The sequence below is a fragment of the Jaculus jaculus genome, chromosome 21 (genome assembly GCF_020740685.1).
Source record: "Jaculus jaculus isolate mJacJac1 chromosome 21, mJacJac1.mat.Y.cur, whole genome shotgun sequence".
NCBI lineage: Eukaryota > Metazoa > Chordata > Mammalia > Rodentia > Dipodidae > Jaculus > Jaculus jaculus.
This window is the reverse complement of record NC_059122.1, coordinates 12,530,705-12,547,514: the sequence shown is the minus strand read 5'-3', so window position 1 is coordinate 12,547,514 and position 16,810 is coordinate 12,530,705. Positions and strand designations below refer to the sequence as shown.

The window sequence follows — 16,810 nt, the reverse complement described above, 5'->3', positions numbered from 1 at the left end:
TTCCAAGAAATCTTAATTTCTTTATTGACTTTTTTTTTTTTGACTCAACAATTTTTTTTAACTTTTTGTTTTTTTCTGAAACGTTCTTGTTATGAGCCTTTTGTTTTGTTCTCGTTAAATGCACTCGACCCAAAATTGGTTTGGCATATCGAAAAGGAGACCAAGGGGGAGGGGGGGGGGGAAGAGGAGGAGGAGGAGGGGGAGGGGCTGGGGCGCGGGAGCAGGGAGGCGGCCCTGATGGACAGAGAGATTGATGAATAGAAAGAGAGGAACGCAGACGCGGAGAGAACGACATGGGGCTGAGGTGGGGAAAGGGAAGGCTAGGGAGACCCAAAAGAAACAAGTATCGAGAGAGAGAAAAAGAATTAACAAGATTTAGGAGCAAATGAACTCAGGAGCCCGAGGAAACCAAGACCCTTCTCTGTACCTTCCCAGCTGGGGTAGGGCGTCAAGGCACCAGGTCTGGTTGAGGTGGGGGATACCTGGGCTCTCTGGGTGGCTTTGGGAGGGACTGCGGTGGAACCCAGCCCCACCTGGGGCCCCTTCCGTGCGACTGTTGAGGCCTGAGATCCCCCCCACCCCCGGGTGATTCCAGCTGGAGTGGGGAGCCAAGGGCCCTGCTACACCCTCTCCCCCTGATTGTCCACGTCTGGAGTGTAAGGAGGGCTGGACAAAAGCAGCTGTCTACCTCGCTCCTCCCAGCCCAGCCCCTGGAAGACCCCTCTTGCCGGGCCTGGGCTGGGCCAGACCCTCCGCATAGCCATGGCGGGGGCTCCAGACCAGCAAGGGCCGCCGAGCTGACCGTCTGCTACCCTCCTCGCCGTCCCCTGGCAAGACTGCCCCGTGCGGTCACTTTCCCCGGTCTACACCTCACCAGCCGTCTTCCAGTGACGCGGGCACAGATAAGCTCTGCCTTCTCCTCACATCTCGCCCCATCCGCGGAGCAAACCACTCACCACCTTTGGTCTCCCCTCATCGATGGGGACGAGCCAGCCCCAGCGCCCCAGAAGGTGATGGGGGGGGAGGTTCCTAGCAGCAAAAAGGGTCCTTCCGGCCACCACGTACATGTCCCCCTTCCCTTCGGTGACCTCCCAGAGGCCCTCCCTCGTAACCCAAAGTTCATGGCAGCTGCAGGCTGAGACTCAAAGATGTCTGAAAACTCATGGCACTTGTGAGAGAGAGAGGGCGGGGCAAGAGAGATAGGTAAGTCAGGACAGAGGCAGACGACCACCCCTGGGAAAATGGCAATGAAACGAGAGGCTACCCCCCGAGGGACTGGGGGACCGACCTACCGAGGAGGTCAGGCTGACTGAGGTGGAGGGGAGCGCAGCAGACACCCCGATCCTGGACCGTCCAGGGCCTGGGGGCTTGGGGTGGAGGCCCCAGCACGTGGGTACCCTGACCCCCAAGGCCCTGGCGTGCCTCCCGGAGAAGGATCCCTCTCCTTCTCTGGGCTTTTCTCCGCCAGAGACCACCACTGCCAGCCCTCCCTCCCCTGCTTAGCCATGCGGATTCCTGACCAGCCCTCTGCCCTCCGCTCCTTCCTACAGCCCTCACGGTGGGAAGCCAGCCTTTTCCCCCCCGACTGCCCAAGAGTCCTGATAGGATACACAAGAAGCAGGAACTCAAAGGGGTAATGCAGCCATCTTGGTAAAAGCATCTTTGGGTGTGAAGGTGCCTCCCCCACCGGCCAGTGGGGAGGGGCGGGGAGACAGGCCTGTGGTCCTGGGGCAGGCAGTGAGGTACGCGCCCCAGGTGGGCTCACTGACCCAGCTGGGGCAGGCGATGGGCAGGTGCCAGGAAGGAGTCCTTTGTTTCACTGTTGCTTCTAGATTTCACTTTTTGTCTCTGGAGTGTAAAAAGCTGCTCTGGCGGCCCGCCCACCCTGGCTGCGATGCCCAGGGTGGTGCCGGGAGAAAGTCCTGGCTGTTAGGGTGGCAGGCAGTTCCGCTTTGCTCTGGATAGAGTCCAGGCTGGCCTGGGCAGCAGGTGCCCAGTGGTTTCAAGTGATGAGATTTTTCTTTTCTTTCTGGTGTTTTTTTTTTTTTGTCTTTTTTTTTTTCTTTTCCATTTTGTTGAAATATTTACAGCAATGAGGGAGGAGGAGAGGGGAAGGGTAAGAGGGCCCTCCCCCTAGGGAAAGATCCAAGCCCAGGACCCACTCCCCAGGGGGCCCCAGACCCAATATCTGCTCCCCAGATAGCCAAGCCCACAGGACCGGGAATTGCCCAAGTATGGCCGCCCCTGTGGGCCAGAGGCCCCGCGGGAAGTTGTGCTTCTTCAGGGGTCACCCCAGGGAGGGGGTCATTGGGTGCACTGTGGGGGCTGAGGGTGGGCGTGTGTGGGAGGCAGGGACCGACCGGTAGCAAGGGGGAAGGAGCTTCCGAGAAAGCTACACCGTTAAAGCCACGGGCCACCACTGCCCGTCCCCGGGGCCTGGCCCTTCTCCATGCCCGAGGCCTCCTCTGGGGCAGGGAGCTAGCACGGGAGGAGCCTGTCCACCTGTCCACCTGCTCTGCTGCCCCATCGCGCTCAGCTGACGGGCTGTGGATCTCGTGGGGGTAGGGACTTTGGTGACCTCAGAAGCTGGCCCTCCGCACTTCGGGAAGCCACATCCCGAGCTGTCTCCAGGGGCCGGAGGCGCAAGGGAAGGGGGCATCGGAAGTGGGTCACACCTGCCAGCGTCTGCCCACCCCTCACTCGCAGGGGCCTCGGGGCTCCTCCTCATGGTACTTCCCGCCCCCCCCCCCCAGAGAAAGCTGGTGCATGTGGCTGGTGGAAACCCTGTCTGCCTGCGAACCCTGGCACCCGGGGCCCATGGCAGCGCCCCTGGGGTGGGGGGGGGGCTGTGGGCCCACGGTCGAGGGCCTGGCGAGAGCGGCCCACCAGCCACTGCCTCCACCGGTCTCCGCTCCCACCGGAGCCTTGCCGGGGCCCCTCCCTGGCCGGGGCCCTAGACCCCTGGTCCGTGAGGCCCTCAGAGACTAGTAACCAGTTGCATCTGCCCATCCCCATCGGGCCCTGGTCCCTCGAGGCCGGGGGCTGCCAGGTAGCCCTCGTGGCTGGGCCTCCGCACCTGGTAGTAGCCCTGTAGGGGGTTCCGGGCCACCAGGGCCGGTGGGCGCGAGGTGTAGTAGATTTCAGGGGGGCCGGGGGGGGCCGGCGGGGGTGGGGGCAGAGCCTCGCTGGGCCCCTCGGGGCTGCTGTCCGGGTAGGAGGGCGAGTCCCGCAGGTTGGCCCCGCTGGCATAGAGGGAGTCCCGGCCGGGAGGGGAGGAGAGGGGCCGGCTGGTGGCCCCGTCTTCTGCGGTGCAGCTCTCCGACTCGTCCAGGTCGCTCTGGTACAGCACCGACTGGGCCCGGGGCAGCAGCAGGGGTTCCTCCAGGGCTTTGTAGAGAAGTTCAATCTCCGCCCGGTCCGCACCGCCGGGCCCACCGGCCTCCTCCTCGCCGCCGGCGCCGGGCACGGGGGGCGCGGGCGGCTCGGGCGGTGGGGGCCCTTTGGCCCCGCCGCCGCCGCCGCCGCCGCCGCCGCCGCGCAGGTTGTTGTGCACCAGCTCCGAGATGATCATCTTCTCGAAGGCCGCCGCGTCCGCCAGGTTGCGGCCCCCTCGGGGCGGCTCCGGGCCCCCATCCCCCGGGGGGAAATCCCCGCTGCGCAGCGAGTAGCTGTTGTTGAAGTTGCCGTTCAGCGGCAGGGTGTCCATGCCGCAGGCTTCCCGGCCTCCCAGGGGGTGCTCTGCAGGGCAGAGGGGCGGGTCAGGAGTCTCAGGGCACCGGGGCTGGGGGGGGGCCTCCCCCCCCCCGGACCCCTTTTCCTCGCCTGCAGGGAGTGGGTGGGCGGGTGCGTGAAGAACCAGTTTCCCAGGATCCTCTCACAGCTGAGGGTTCGCATCCTCCGCGCAGGCCGGGGCAGCTGGACCCCACTGCCCAGGCGTACTGAGACCCTCTCCGCCCTCACACGACCCCCCACCCCCACCCCGGAGCCTTCCTGTCCCTAACGGAGGCCTCTGGAGAGCAGCCCTGCCTTTGTCCCCACCTGGGTCTGCAGCCTCGCCAGGACAGCGGTACTTACTGGGTTCCCTGTAGCTCCCTGCAGACGGCAGCGCGCAAGAAAAGAGAGGAAGAGGGTGAGCCGCCAAGGACCCCCTGGCCCGGCTCCGGGGAGGGGGCTCCAGCAGGCGGCCTGCCCCCAACAGCCTCCCAACCTGGGGTGCCAGGAGCCTCGCTGGCACGCAGGCCGCCTGAGCGCCCTCACCTGGGGAGTTGAAGACGGGGGGCGAGGAGGGATTGAAGCCCACCGACTCCGCGATGAGGGTGTTGTACGGGCTTGTCCCTCCACGGGGCTGCAGCACTGGGTTGGTCAGCAGGTGGTTCCCCATGGTACCTGCGCAGGCAAGGGGCCAGAGGTCACCAGGCGGCTCCGGGAGCCCCCCCCCCCCGGGGAGAGGGAGAGAGAGGGAGACAGCCAGGCCCACGAGGGGAGGGGCCGCTCACCGCGGTTCAGGGTCGGGGTGCTGTTGATGTCGCCTGCCATGAAGGACGACTCGGTCTGTTTCCTCACCGTGTCGTTCCACATCCTCCGGATCCGGCTCTGGGGACGAGAGCGCAGAGGTGAGGGCCCGGGCCGACACCTGCCGCGAGCGAGCGAGCTGAGCTCCGGGGCACGCGGGGAGGGGCGCCCGGGGCCACCGCGCGCGGTACCTGGGTCCCCGTGTAGTAGCGGGTGTTGCTGCGCATGGCCGAGGTCTTCAGGGAGCCGTGCGCGCCGCCGGGCGGGGAGCGGATGCAGCAGTACGAGTGGCGCAGGCACTTGCTGTACTCCTTGTGCACCTGGGGACAGGGGGGCGACCGCGCGCTCAAGGCCCGCTGCGCCCCGCGCGCGCGCCTGCGCCCGGGGCTCACTCTTCTTTCCTCCACCTCCGCTGACTCTTACTCCCATCTCCCCTCTCCAACTCAGCGGATGGAGATGGTCAGTGAGTGCCCACCGTGTGCCAGGCACGGTGTGGGGCCGCGGGAGACAGCAGAACCCGAGCCCTCCCTGTCAGAGCTGGCGTCTTAGCCCGCGAGAGACAAGGCAACAGACGCGGATCTAAAGGTCAGCTGTCCTTGCTCTCTGCAGGAAGCGGGTTCCAGGGCAGCAGATGCTCCAGTCACTTCTAACACAATAGCACTGCCTGCATGGGACCCGCACACATCTGCCCATATTTTAAAAATATATATATATATATATTTTTGGTTTTTCGAGGTAGGGTCTCACTCTGGTCCAGGCTAACCTGGAATTAACTCTGTAGTCTCAGGGTGGCCTTGAACTCACGGCGATCCTCCTACCTCTGCCTCCCGAGTGCTGGGATTAAAGGCGTGCGCCACCACGCCCGGCTTAAAAATATTTTTATTTTTATATATTTATTTGAGAGAGAAGGCCAAGAATGGGAGTGCCAGGGCCTCCAGGCTATTGCAAAAGAACTCCAGACACATGGGCCACCTTGTGCATCTGGATTACCGGGTCCTTGGGAGTCGAACCTGGATTCTCTGGCTTTGCAGGCAAGCACCTTAACCGCTAAGCCATCTCTCCAGCCCCCTCCCATATACTTTAAATTACACTGAGGTCACCTGTACCTGCGCACAATCTATGTGCTTTGTGAACCTTTGCTATACTGCATTGGTTGGGGAAAGATGACATGAAAAAAAAATCTGTTCGGGAGCGTTTTTTTTTTTTTTTTTTTGAATGCTTCTGAACTGCATGGACTGAACCTGCAGGAGTGAAATCTGTGGGTACAGAGGACTGATGTCCACACCATTGGTGTCTGATGGTGTCAGGTGCTGTGGAGAAACCATGGCCAGGAAGGGGGCTAGGCAGTGCCAGTGGGGGTGGTGGGTGGACGTATGTGCAGGACCCTTCAGGTCACGTGGACCGTGTATGAGTCCTGTCTGTGTTCCGGACAGCAAGGAGGAGGCCAGAGGGAGGGCAGACGGACGAACCAGCTCAGGCTACGGCCCCTGTAAGGAGCTGGCAGCACAGGGCACTGGCTTTGACTGGATTCGCCACAGCCCCGACTTTTGTTCTGGTGCTGGGGTTAGAACCCGGGATCTCAAACACGCCGGGCAAGTGTCCTCTACCAACGAGCTGTGTCCTCAGCCGCAGGGCAGCTGTGAGCCGAGCAGGGCTACGAGGGGTCTCCCCTGTACCCCTGTGGCACGGCCAGGCCAGCCTCCCCGTCCTCTGAGCCTGACTGCAGTCTGAGTAGGCCTTCCCTGCCTCGGGACACAAGTCTAGAGGCCTCCGCTGGCTCACCGATGCCTCAGTCGTGTGAGTGTGCGTGTGTGTGTGTGTGTGCGTTTGTGTGCATGTGTGCGTGCTACCTCTATTGCCTTACCCTCCCCCCATGCGTTGTCTTTCCTGGGATCATGCCCCACGCCCAGTCACCCCATCTCCCTCCTGAGCGAGAACCCTCTTGACCGGCTCACTCCGAAGCCTGTGTGCCCCTCCCAGGGCACGTAAGTGGCTCCGCTGGAAGACAGGTGACCAGGGGATGCACTGGGGAGGGCCTGGGGCACGCCTGGACCCTTCACCTCCCTCTCCCGCTCCCGGGGGGGGGGTGGTCAGGGCACGCCCCCCAGCCCCAGCGGAGACCCTCGCCCTTACCTTCTTCTGCAAGGCGCAGTGAAAGACGAAGATGAAGAGCCCCTGGAAGGCGTTGAAGGTGGTGAAGAGATAGGCCATGACCACGGACTCCTTGTTGATGAAGAGCAGGCCGAAGGCCCAGGTGAGGCCCAGCAGGAAGAGCAGTGCGATGGCGCCCAGGGCCCAGGACCTGGTGGGGACATGCGGGGGGACCGTGGGCAGAGGGCCACCGAAGAGCTGGCCCCAGCCCTGCGGCCTCCTGCGCCTTGGGTGACAGCTGTAGCCCAGCCAGGGCCTGGGGGCGCCTCCAGAGGGAGAGCTGATCCCTCCCTGCCCAGCGGGCGGCCAGAACTACCTTCTGCAGTCCACTCTCCTCTAGGTGGCCCTCATTTCGAGCCCGCGGCTGTGACCCTGAGGCCACAGGTTGTGCGGGCTACTGGTGTGCACTGGGTCCATGACGTGCAAACACTCCCTCTCGCGACGCAAACCCCACCGGGTTCCAGGACATCCAGGGAGAAGTTAAGCTCGCGTGGGAGTGCCGGGGCAGGCAAACAGGGGGGGCTCACTTGATGTTGTCCAGGCGGCTGGAGTCGGGCTTGAGGACGGAGGAGCTTCGGACCATTTTGTGCAGGGTCACCATGAGGAACACCAGGTTCACCTGGGCAAGGGCGGGGCTGGGCTCAGGTTCCTGTCTCTGCTTTCTCAGACCACAGCCATGGCAGGTCTCTGTCCCAACCCCTTCCTTGGGGCCTCCTGCGCCTGCAGGGGCTCAAGACGCCTGCTGTCTGCAGTTAGCTTCCTGCCCTGACTGACAGGAGCCCAGGGCTCTGGCCTGGCATGCAGTAAGGGCTCAGATCACCGTTACCCGTCAGTCCTGGTGCAGGGGCTCTATGGGCCCAGTTGGCCCGGTGCTTTTAGTGACTCAGGATTAGTTTTTATTTTATTTTTTTTTAATTTACTTTGAGGGAGAGAGAACGGGCACACCGCTGGGAATGAATTCCAGATGTGCGTGCCCCTGTGGGACATATGTGACACTATGCGCCTGCGTCACTGTGTGTCTGCCTGGCTTATGTGGGACCTGGAGATTTGAACGTGCGTTCTTAGGCTTCGCCGACGAGCACCTAAACTGCTAAGCCCTCTCTCCAGCCCACAAGATCCCCCCCGCCCGCCCGCCCGCCCGTAGTGCTGGAGATGGAACCCAGGGTCTTTCACAGGCCTGGCAAGCGCTCCCCATTATGCCCCGCGGCTCAATCCTGACCAACATTTAAAAGTCGTGCCTCTGGAGTGTGGCACGGGGGAGGGCGTGCATGAAGACAGGCTGGATGAAGGAAGGGAACCCAGGGCCCGGGGTGCCTACCAGCTTACCACAATGACGAAGGAGACGGGCCCAATAAAGCTCCAGATGAAGTAGTTGTCCACTCGGAGCCAGCAGCTGTAAGAGACAGCGAGCCCTCCTCACCGCGGGGCCCCCCCCTGGTGGGCCACACCCGGCCGGGCGGGGGCCCCGGGGGAGGGGCACTCACGCCTTCTCGGTGCCGTAGCTGCGGTAGTCGATGGCGGCCGCGATGCCCACCACCAGGGCCGGGAAGCAGTAGCCGCCCAGGTAGTAGTACTTGGTGCGCGAGTACTCGCTCTCGAACACCTCCACGAGCAGCAGGTAGAGGTGCACGCCCTCCAGGCACAGCCAGGAGAAGGCGGCCAGGAAGAAGTAGTGCAGGAGGCCGGCGAAGATGGGGCAGGCGATCTGCGGAGCGCGCGGGGCGCCGGCACCGTGAGCGGCTGGGCGCGCGGGGCGCGGGGCGCCGCCCGCCTGCCCACCCACCCGGGCTCCCCGCCCACCTCATACTGCGTCTTGTCGATTCCCACCAGGAAGAGCAGCTCGGCCAGGAAGAGGTTGATGCACAGGTTCTTGTGGATGGTGTTGCGGTCGGTCTGCAGGCCCCGCAGGAAGCAGAAGGTGGAGATGCAGATGGCCAGGCAGACCAGGGAGATCACAATGCCCACCCACGTGATGACCGAGAGCAGCAGCTCGTTGATGCGGCCCTGGTACTGGGGACAGGGGCAGTGGGGGAGAGGGGTCGTGCTCAGCACCGCCGGTTCCGTGTCCAGGGCTGGGCCGGCTGCCGGCTGCAGGCAAGGACCCCGGCGACAGCCCCCAACCCGCGCAGGCAGCGCGCTCACACTTGCGCATGCTCCGCAAGGCGCGTGCAGGTGACAAACGTCACACCAACTTGCTTCTCCACAGTGCCTCGGCGGCCAGAGGGAGCCAGATGTAAGACGGCCTCATGCCCCGGACGAGACTGGGGCCCCCCCCCCACCCCATGCCCATGAGCTGGCCTGGCCGGTGCTGCCCATGCTGCACGCTCCCCAGGATGCCATGCAAAGCCCGGCCAGCAGCCAGCGGGCCCGCCCGGAGTGGCAGAGCGCCGGCCAGCTTACGATCTCTCGGTGAGCCATGAGCACGGCGAAGTTGGTGAGGTGGCTGCAGGCGCACGTGGTGTGGGTCTGGTTGGACTCGACCAGGCGGCAGCCCTGCGTGGACCAGTAGCCCAGCATGGAGCGCTCCGAGTAGTTCCAGAAGGAGCAGTTCGCGTTGAAGTGGTTCTTGGCCTGTTGGGCCGGGCGCCAGGGTGTCAGAAGTGGCAATGCTACTTCTGCCCCAATGCCCAGCTACAGGGACAGTGACCACATCTGTGGCACCAACGGGCCACACTCCCAAGTGGGGGTCAGAGGGCGGGTGCCCACCAGAGACAGGCAGCAACGTACTCATCCTGTGGGGTGGCCTGGGAATGCAGGGGGATGGCATCCCATGGAAGGAGGGGTACACCTTGGCTCACCTCCAGGTGGGCCACAGTGAAGATGACGGGATCCATGAGGAAGACGCGGCTCGATTCCTTGTTGATGGACGCTGCGATGACCTGAGAGTTCACCACCAGGGAGGCCCCTCCAGAGCCCCCTGCTCCTCCCTCGCCGGCCAGCTTCACGGTGGCGTTCTCCGTGGACAGGAAGAGGCCGAGGTTGTTGTAGAGGGTGAAGACAACTTTCACGACCCCTGGGGAGACGGGCACAGTGATGTTGGCAGCCACCCTCGGTCACACCCCTTTGTCCACACACCTGGCTTCCCAGGTCTGCAGCCACACTGGCTGCTGGGACCACGGAAGCTGGGCCTCGGCCCAGGAAGCCATTTCTTTTTCTTTTTCTTTTTCGCCAAGGCTGGGTCTCACTCTAGCCCAGGCTGACCTGGAATTCACTATGGAGTCTCAGGCTGTCCTCGAACTCACGGTGATCCTCCTACCTCTGCCTCCCGAGTGCTGGGATTAAAGGTGTGCGCCACCACACCCGGTTCCAGGAAGCCCTTTCTTACAAGGCCTCTGTCCAGCAGTGGTCAGTTCAAATGACACGACCTGGCCCTTTGGTCTACTTTTACTGGCTGTGTGACCCAGGGCAAACCCCTAACCTCTCTGTGTCTTAAGTCACAAATGATAAAATCATCTCTCTTTTCTTTTTCCTTTGTTTTTTTTTTTTTTTTTTTTTTTTTTCGAGGTAGGGTCTCACTCTGGTCCAGGCTGACCTGGAATTCACTAAGTAGTCTCAGGGTGGCCTCGAACTTGTGGTGATCATCCTTCGTCTTCCTCCCAAGTGCTGGGATTAAAGGTGTGTGCCAGCACACCTGGCTTAAGGTTTTTTTTTTTTTTTTAATATTTTTATTTTTATTCATTTGAGAGCCAGGGAAAGGGAGGGAGGGAGGCAGAATGGGTCTCCAGCTACATGTGCCAGCTTGTGTGTCTAGCTTATGTGGGTCCTGGGCAATCAAACCTAAGTCTTTTTTTATTTTTATTTTTTTTCAAGGTAGGGTCTCACTCTAGTCCAGGCTGACCTGGAATTCACTATGTAGTCTCAGGGTGGCCTCAAATCACCGTGATCCTCCTATCGCTGCCTCCCTAGTGCTGGGATTAGAGGCGTGAGCCACCATGCCTGGTGAACCTGGGTCCTTTGACTTTGCAGGCAAGTTCCTTAACCACTAAGCCACCTCTCCAGCCCCTCAATGATCTCTGGAGCCAGGAGGACCAGCAAACCCATGCCTGGGTGGGGTTCAGAGTACCTGTGCACCAGCCAGGATGTCGCGCAAACACGACCACTGACCGCTCCACCCAGCAAAGCTGGCTGTGTGCGCCCTGACTGTGCGTGCGCTGTGTCCCCGGCCCTGCTGACCACTGACCGTTGCGGCTGTTCTGCTTGATGGTGTTGGCGGACAGCTGGATGGAGCTCTCGCTGGGGTGCTCCTGGGGGAACACCAGCTCTTGCACCTGGCCCTCTGTGCTTAGGACAGTGACCTCCAGGACTGTGGGGCAGGGACAGGAAGGACACCTGTTAGCCTCTGTCCCTAGCCGGGGCTCAACTGTATCACGAGCCCCAGGGTTCAGGCTCGAGTCCCCCAAGGGTCAGGACTGGCTTTGCGAAGGCTGCGGCACTCACCCACGTTCTGTTTGGCAGCCAGGAAGCGCGCAGGCTCCCGCACGTTGTCGGCCAGCAGGAAGGCGCCCTCCTCCAGTACGTCCAGGAGCATGGTGGCCGTGTGCACTTGCTCTGTGGCGTTCATGTCTTTCCACGACTCAAGCGCTTCCGGCCGCAGCAGGTTGTCTACTGTCTCCACCACCGCCTGCGTGGGCAGACGGTGCTGTGAGCACCCCCCCCCCCCACAATTCCTTGTGGCAGACAAGGAATCCTGTCTCTCCCCTTGCCACAGCCCTAAGGCTGCCGAAGCCTCTGGCTCCCACAAGTGGGTCACCCCTGGGCCTCACCTTAATATAATCCTTGCAAGTTCTCTCTCGCTTGTGCATCTGCAGAAAGAGACGGGGGTGCTCTCAGCTGAGGCCTCTGGGCACGCCTCCCCAAGCCCCAAGGCTCTTAAAATGAGGGGCCTGGATAGTTCACTTTTCCACCAACCTGGGGCTGGGCCGCCGGCAAGAGACATTCGCCAAGGGACCTCACCTCTCAGGACCACCCAGGGCAGGTGCTGGAACCCCGCCTCTCCGGCTGGGTATGGGGGCGGCGGCAGGCTCGGAGGAGGCAGTCACATGCTTTCTACGGGGCCCACCTTGTTGTAGTTCTTGCCCGCAGACTCGCGCTCGATGGGCCGCAGGGCCTGGAGCTGGGCGTCCAGGATGTCTAACAGCTGCTCCATCAGCTTCACGGACGAGGAGACGTCCCCAGCGTAGATGGAGCCCCGCGTGTGCCGGGCCAGCTCGCTGGCAATGTTGGCCGCATTCTCTCCACTCTTAATCTGTGTGGTGGGGTGGGGAGGGGGGGTGGAGGGGGGGGCCTTCAGTCTACTGGGGACCAGCTGCTCCGTCCCACGTCCCCTCCTCACATGCTCCACCTGCTTAGCTGCCCCCTTCTCCCTGCCGGCCCTTCCCATCCGGGCTACAGCAGGGAGGAGACCCCCCACCCTGCCTTCTAGCTCTGATTCCATTACCCCTGGTGGCCCTGGGCCTTGGACGGCCTGCCTGTGAGGGCCGGCAGTTGCTGGTACCTTCTGGGCCACCTGGTTGACCCAGGGGGAGGTGCAGTTGCTAAGGTCAGGACCCCGGGGGTTCCAGAGCCCCAGAGCAGGCAGACACTGGAACGAAGCAATTCCTGTAGAGACAGACAAGGGAGCCCAAGGGATGGAGATGAGGACGACGGGCCAAGGAGAGAGAAGCCAGAGTGGAGAACAGGCGGGCAGAGGGCGGGGCAGCAGACTCGAAGCAGGTCCAGCCACAAAAAGGGCGTCCCTCAGGCGACTTCCCACACGGCCCTCTTCTGTCTCTGCCTTCCAGAGTCAGGGTCCCCTAGCAAAGCCCTTCCTTGAAGCCTCTCCAGCCCTCCCCTCAGGTCCTCGGAGCGCAGGCCTTGCCCTTCGACCTCTGAGCTGCTCACGGGTCTGTCCCGCAGCTATCCGTGTACCTTAGCCTAAGGTCAGGGAGCTCCCCTGCCCAGCTCCCTGCACGGCTGTCGGGCGGAGCTAGGGCGCCGGGAAAGAGCACACAAATGGGCACCCGTGTCGTGTCGGAAGAAAGGAGCTTTGCGGGAAGGAGGGGCAGGTGGCACCTGTGCTTAGCGGTACACCGGGTGTCCCCCACCCCTTCCCTGGCCATCCTCAGAGGAGAGTCCACAGCCTCCACACTCACCTCGAGTTCCCTTGGGGCAAGGCCTTTCCACCAGCATGCCCTGCTGGGTGGCTGGCCACTGGACCCGCCGTACCTCTCGGGGTTCGCAGAAGAGCTCGGGGGACACATGTAGATTGGGGGCTGGGGGTCGCCGGGTGCTGGGTGCTGGGGCTGTGGCTGGAGGCATGTCAGGTCCCAGCTGGTTGATGGCACCCACCGGGTGTGTGGTGAGGGGTGCCCGGCGGAGGGGGGTGGTGGCTGCAGGCGAGGCGGTGCTGGTGAGGGGTGTGGGCCGGGCTGTGCTGGTTGTGCTGAGTGGCGGGGAAGTGGCTGGGCCTGGGAGGGAGAGGAGATACAAGACAAGGTCAAACCCACGCCTGCGTCCTGCCAGCGTGCTCAAGCAATGGGGGCCCCCGGCCCTCTCCGCTCAGGGGACCACGTAAAGACGCCAAAGACGGCAAAAATGAGCCGGGCGTGGCGGCGCACGCCTTTCATCCCAGCACTCGGGAGGCAGAGGTAGGGGGATCGCCGTGAGTTCGAGGCCAGCCTGAGACAACATAGTGAATTCCAGGTCAGCCTGGGCTAGAGTGAGACCCTACCTCAAAAAACAAACAAAGGAGAAATGGTGACAACCTACCGGTGTGTGCCCTGAGGTATCTCTAGGGAGAGGGCTGGGGAAAGTATCTGGAGGGGGCAGAACGTGGTCTGTTCTCCGCTGCGTGGCTGGCTTGGGCCGGCCACCGGGCTACGCCCTTCTCCCTGGGGCCTCCATTCCTCTTCTGCAAAGGAGGTTGGATGAGACAAAACTCCCTGGGGGCCTGGGGCTGCTCAGGGCTGGCTCACCCCGCCTCAGCAGCTTAGCTGGCTTTTCCCTTCTTTACAGACACCCAGGCTTAACCCCAGGATGCCGCTCCTCTTAGTGGTCCCCACCTTAAATGTGCCCAAGTGTCCCAGCGGAGGTGGCGCAGGTCACCGGCTAGGAGCCTAGAACCCTGGGATACAATCCTCAAACGGGTAAGTCCCCTAGACACCCAAGTGCCTGTTGCCTCCTCTGTCAAGCAAGGGAGTAATAATCTTCGCACCACAAAGTGGGAGGCATTACCAGATGTGAAGTGTTTGGAACAGCCTTTATCCTACGCTGTCACTTTGTTTCATTTCATTTTTTGGTTTTCCCTTTTTTTAAAAAAACCTTTTAAAGAAATTTTATTTTATTTATTTGAGAGAGCGTGAGAGAAAGAGGCAAAGAGAGAATGGGCCCACCAGGGCTTCTAGCCATTGCAAACAAACTCCAGAAGCATGCGCTACCTTGTGCGTCTGGCTTACATGGGTATCGAACCGAGGTCCTTTGGCTTTACGGGCAAACACCGTAACTGCTAAGCCCTGTCTCCAGCCCCGATGTTTTGGTTTTTTGAGGTAGGGTCTTGCTCTAGCCCAGGCTGAACTGGAGTTCACTCTGTAGTCTCAGGCTGGCCTTGAACTCACGGCCATCCTCCTACCTCTGCCTCCCGAGTGCTGGGATGAAAGGCGTGCGCCACCACGCCCGGGCTACCACTCTGTTTGACCTCTGGATCCCCCAAGACCTGAGTTGGCCCCCATCCTACCACCACCACCCTGGCATCCAGGAGACCCAGAGGCCCCTTATTGCTCTGCGAACGCACCCATCCTCACCAGCGCTGGGATGAAAGGCATGCACCGCCACACCCAGCTACCACTCCACCACCCTGGGACCCAGGAGGCCCAGAGGCCCCTCTTTGCGAGAGCATGCATCTTTACCAGCGCTGGGATGAAAGGCATGCACTCCCTAGCTACCAGTGTGTTTGACTTCAAGATCCCCCAGGACCTCAGAGTTACCCTCTTCCCCCCCACCCAGCCTGGCATCCCAGAGGCTGGCAAGGTGGACGCATGTCCAGAGAGTGCCCTTATTGCTTTGCAAGTGCATCCATCCTTAGAAGCACGGGGGTGAAAGGCGTGTGCACCCCCTCCCCCGCAGCTACCACTTTGTTTGACCTCTGGATTCCCCCATGACCTCAGAGTTACCCTCCACCACCACCACCACCATTACTACCAACTCTCCCAGCCTGGCATCCCGGAGGCTGGCGCGTACACTCGTGCCCAGAGAGTCCCCTCGGTGCTTGCAAATGCATCTATCCTTGCCAGCACTGGGATGAAAGGTGTGCACCTCCACCACCCCTCCAACCCCCAGCCTGGCATCCAGGAGGCTGGCGGGTTGCACGCATGCCCAGAGAGTGCCCTTATTGCTTTGCACGTGCGTCCATCCTTAACAGCACTGGGGTGAAAGGTGTGTGCGCCCCCTCCCCCCCAGCTACCACTTTGTTCGACAGAGTTACCGTCCACCGCCACCCCCAGCCTGGCATCCAGGAGGCTGGCGGGTTGCACGCATGCCCAGAGAGTGCCCTTATTGCTTTGCAAGTGCGTCCACTCTTACCAGCACTGGGATGAAAGGCGCATGCACCCTCCCCCAGCCTGGCATCCCGGACAGGCTGGTGACTTGCACGCCATGGCCCCATTCATGCCCCCCCCCCCAGTCTCTTCCCGAGAGTGCCCTTATTGCTTTGCGAGTGCATCCCTCCTTAGCACCACTGGGATGAAAGGCGTGCACCCACGCCTTTGTTTGACCTCCAGATCCCCCAAGACCTCAGGGTTACCTTCCACCACCACCACCACCCTGGCATCCAGGAGGCTGGCGAGTTGCAAAAATGCCCAGAGTCACCTTATTGCTTTGCAAGTGCATCTCTCCTTAGCAGCACTGGGGTGAAAGGCGTGTGTACCCACTTTGACCTCCAGATTCCCCAAGACCTCAGGGTTACCCTCCACTACCACCACCACCCTGGCATCCAGGAGGCTAGTGACTTGCGTGCATGGCCAGAGAGCGCCCTTCCTGCTTTGCAAGTGTGTCCCTCCTTAGCAGCACTGGGATGAAAGGCGCGTAGACCCCCACCCCAGCCTGGCATCTCGGAGAGGCTGGCCACTTGCAAGCATGCCCAGAGAGCGCCCTTCCTGCTCTGCAAGTGCGTCCCTCCTTAACAGCACTGGGACGAAAGGCGCGCGCACCCCCACCCCAGCCTGGCATCTTGGAGAGGCTGGCCACCTGCATGCATGCCCAGAGAGCGCCCTTCCTGCTATGCAAGTGCGTCCCTCCTTAGCAGCACTGGGACGAAAGGCGTGTAGACCCCCACCCCAGCCTGGCATCTCAGAGAGGCTGGCCACTTGGAAGCATGCCCAGAGAGCGCCCTTCCTGCTCTGCAACTGCGTCCCTCCTTAGCAGCACTGGGACGAAAGGCGCGCGCACCCCCACCCCAGCCTGGCATCTCGGAGAGGCTGGCCACTTGCAAGCATGCCCAGAGAGCGCCCTTCCTGCTCTGCAAGTGCGTCCCTCCTTAGCAGCACTGGGACGAAAGGCGTGTAGACCCCCACCCCAGCCTGGCATCTCAGAGAGGCTGGCCACTTGGAAGCATGCCCAGAGAGCGCCCTTCCTGCTCTGCAACTGCGTCCCTCCTTAGCAGCACTGGGACGAAAGGCGCGCGCACCCCCACCCCAGCCTGGCATCTCGGAGAGGCTGGCCACTTGCAAGCATGCCCAGAGAGCGCCCTTCCTGCTCTGCAAGTGCGTCCCTCCTTAACAGCACTGGGTCGAAAGGCGCGTGCACCCCCACCCCAGGCTGGCATCTCCGAGAGGCTGGCCACCTGCATGCATGCATGCCCAGAGAGCACCCTTCCTTCTTTGCAAGTGCGTCCCTCCTTAGCAGCGCCGGGACGAAAGGCGCGCGCACCCCCACCCCAGCCTGGCATCTCGGAGAGGCTGGCCACCTGCATGCATGCCCAGAGAGCGCCCTTCCTGCTTTGCAAGTGCGTCCCTCCTTAGCAGCGCCGGGACGAAAGGCGCGCGCACCCCCACCCCAGCCTGGCATCTTGGAGAGGCTGGCCACCTGCATGCATGCCCAGAGAGCGCCCTTCCTGCTATGCAAGTGTGTCCCTCCTTAGCAGCGCTGGGACGAAAGGCGCGCGCACCCCCACCCC

General features: G+C 62.1%; 1 protein-coding gene across 2 annotated transcripts in view; it reads right to left on the bottom strand.

Moving 5' to 3' along the window:
- Adgrl1 (adhesion G protein-coupled receptor L1) overlaps nt 1–16,810 on the bottom strand; it is a 70,343-nt gene continuing 53,533 nt past the window's right edge. For both annotated transcript variants that reach the window (XM_045139221.1, XM_045139222.1), the window contains 18 exons: nt 12,795–13,109; nt 12,158–12,261; nt 11,723–11,908; nt 11,427–11,465; nt 11,101–11,284; nt 10,844–10,966; nt 9,462–9,676; nt 9,064–9,234; nt 8,464–8,673; nt 8,148–8,368; nt 7,990–8,056; nt 7,191–7,282; nt 6,646–6,814; nt 4,704–4,832; nt 4,497–4,593; nt 4,258–4,386; nt 4,075–4,092; nt 1–3,738 (listed from right to left, as the gene is read on the bottom strand). In XM_045139221.1, the coding sequence (XP_044995156.1) occupies nt 2,978–3,738; nt 4,075–4,092; nt 4,258–4,386; nt 4,497–4,593; nt 4,704–4,832; nt 6,646–6,814; nt 7,191–7,282; nt 7,990–8,056; nt 8,148–8,368; nt 8,464–8,673; nt 9,064–9,234; nt 9,462–9,676; nt 10,844–10,966; nt 11,101–11,284; nt 11,427–11,465; nt 11,723–11,908; nt 12,158–12,261; nt 12,795–13,109 (3,230 nt within the window). In that variant the 3' untranslated portion in view covers nt 1–2,977. The remainder of the gene's footprint in view (nt 3,739–4,074; nt 4,093–4,257; nt 4,387–4,496; nt 4,594–4,703; nt 4,833–6,645; nt 6,815–7,190; nt 7,283–7,989; nt 8,057–8,147; nt 8,369–8,463; nt 8,674–9,063; nt 9,235–9,461; nt 9,677–10,843; nt 10,967–11,100; nt 11,285–11,426; nt 11,466–11,722; nt 11,909–12,157; nt 12,262–12,794; nt 13,110–16,810) is intronic.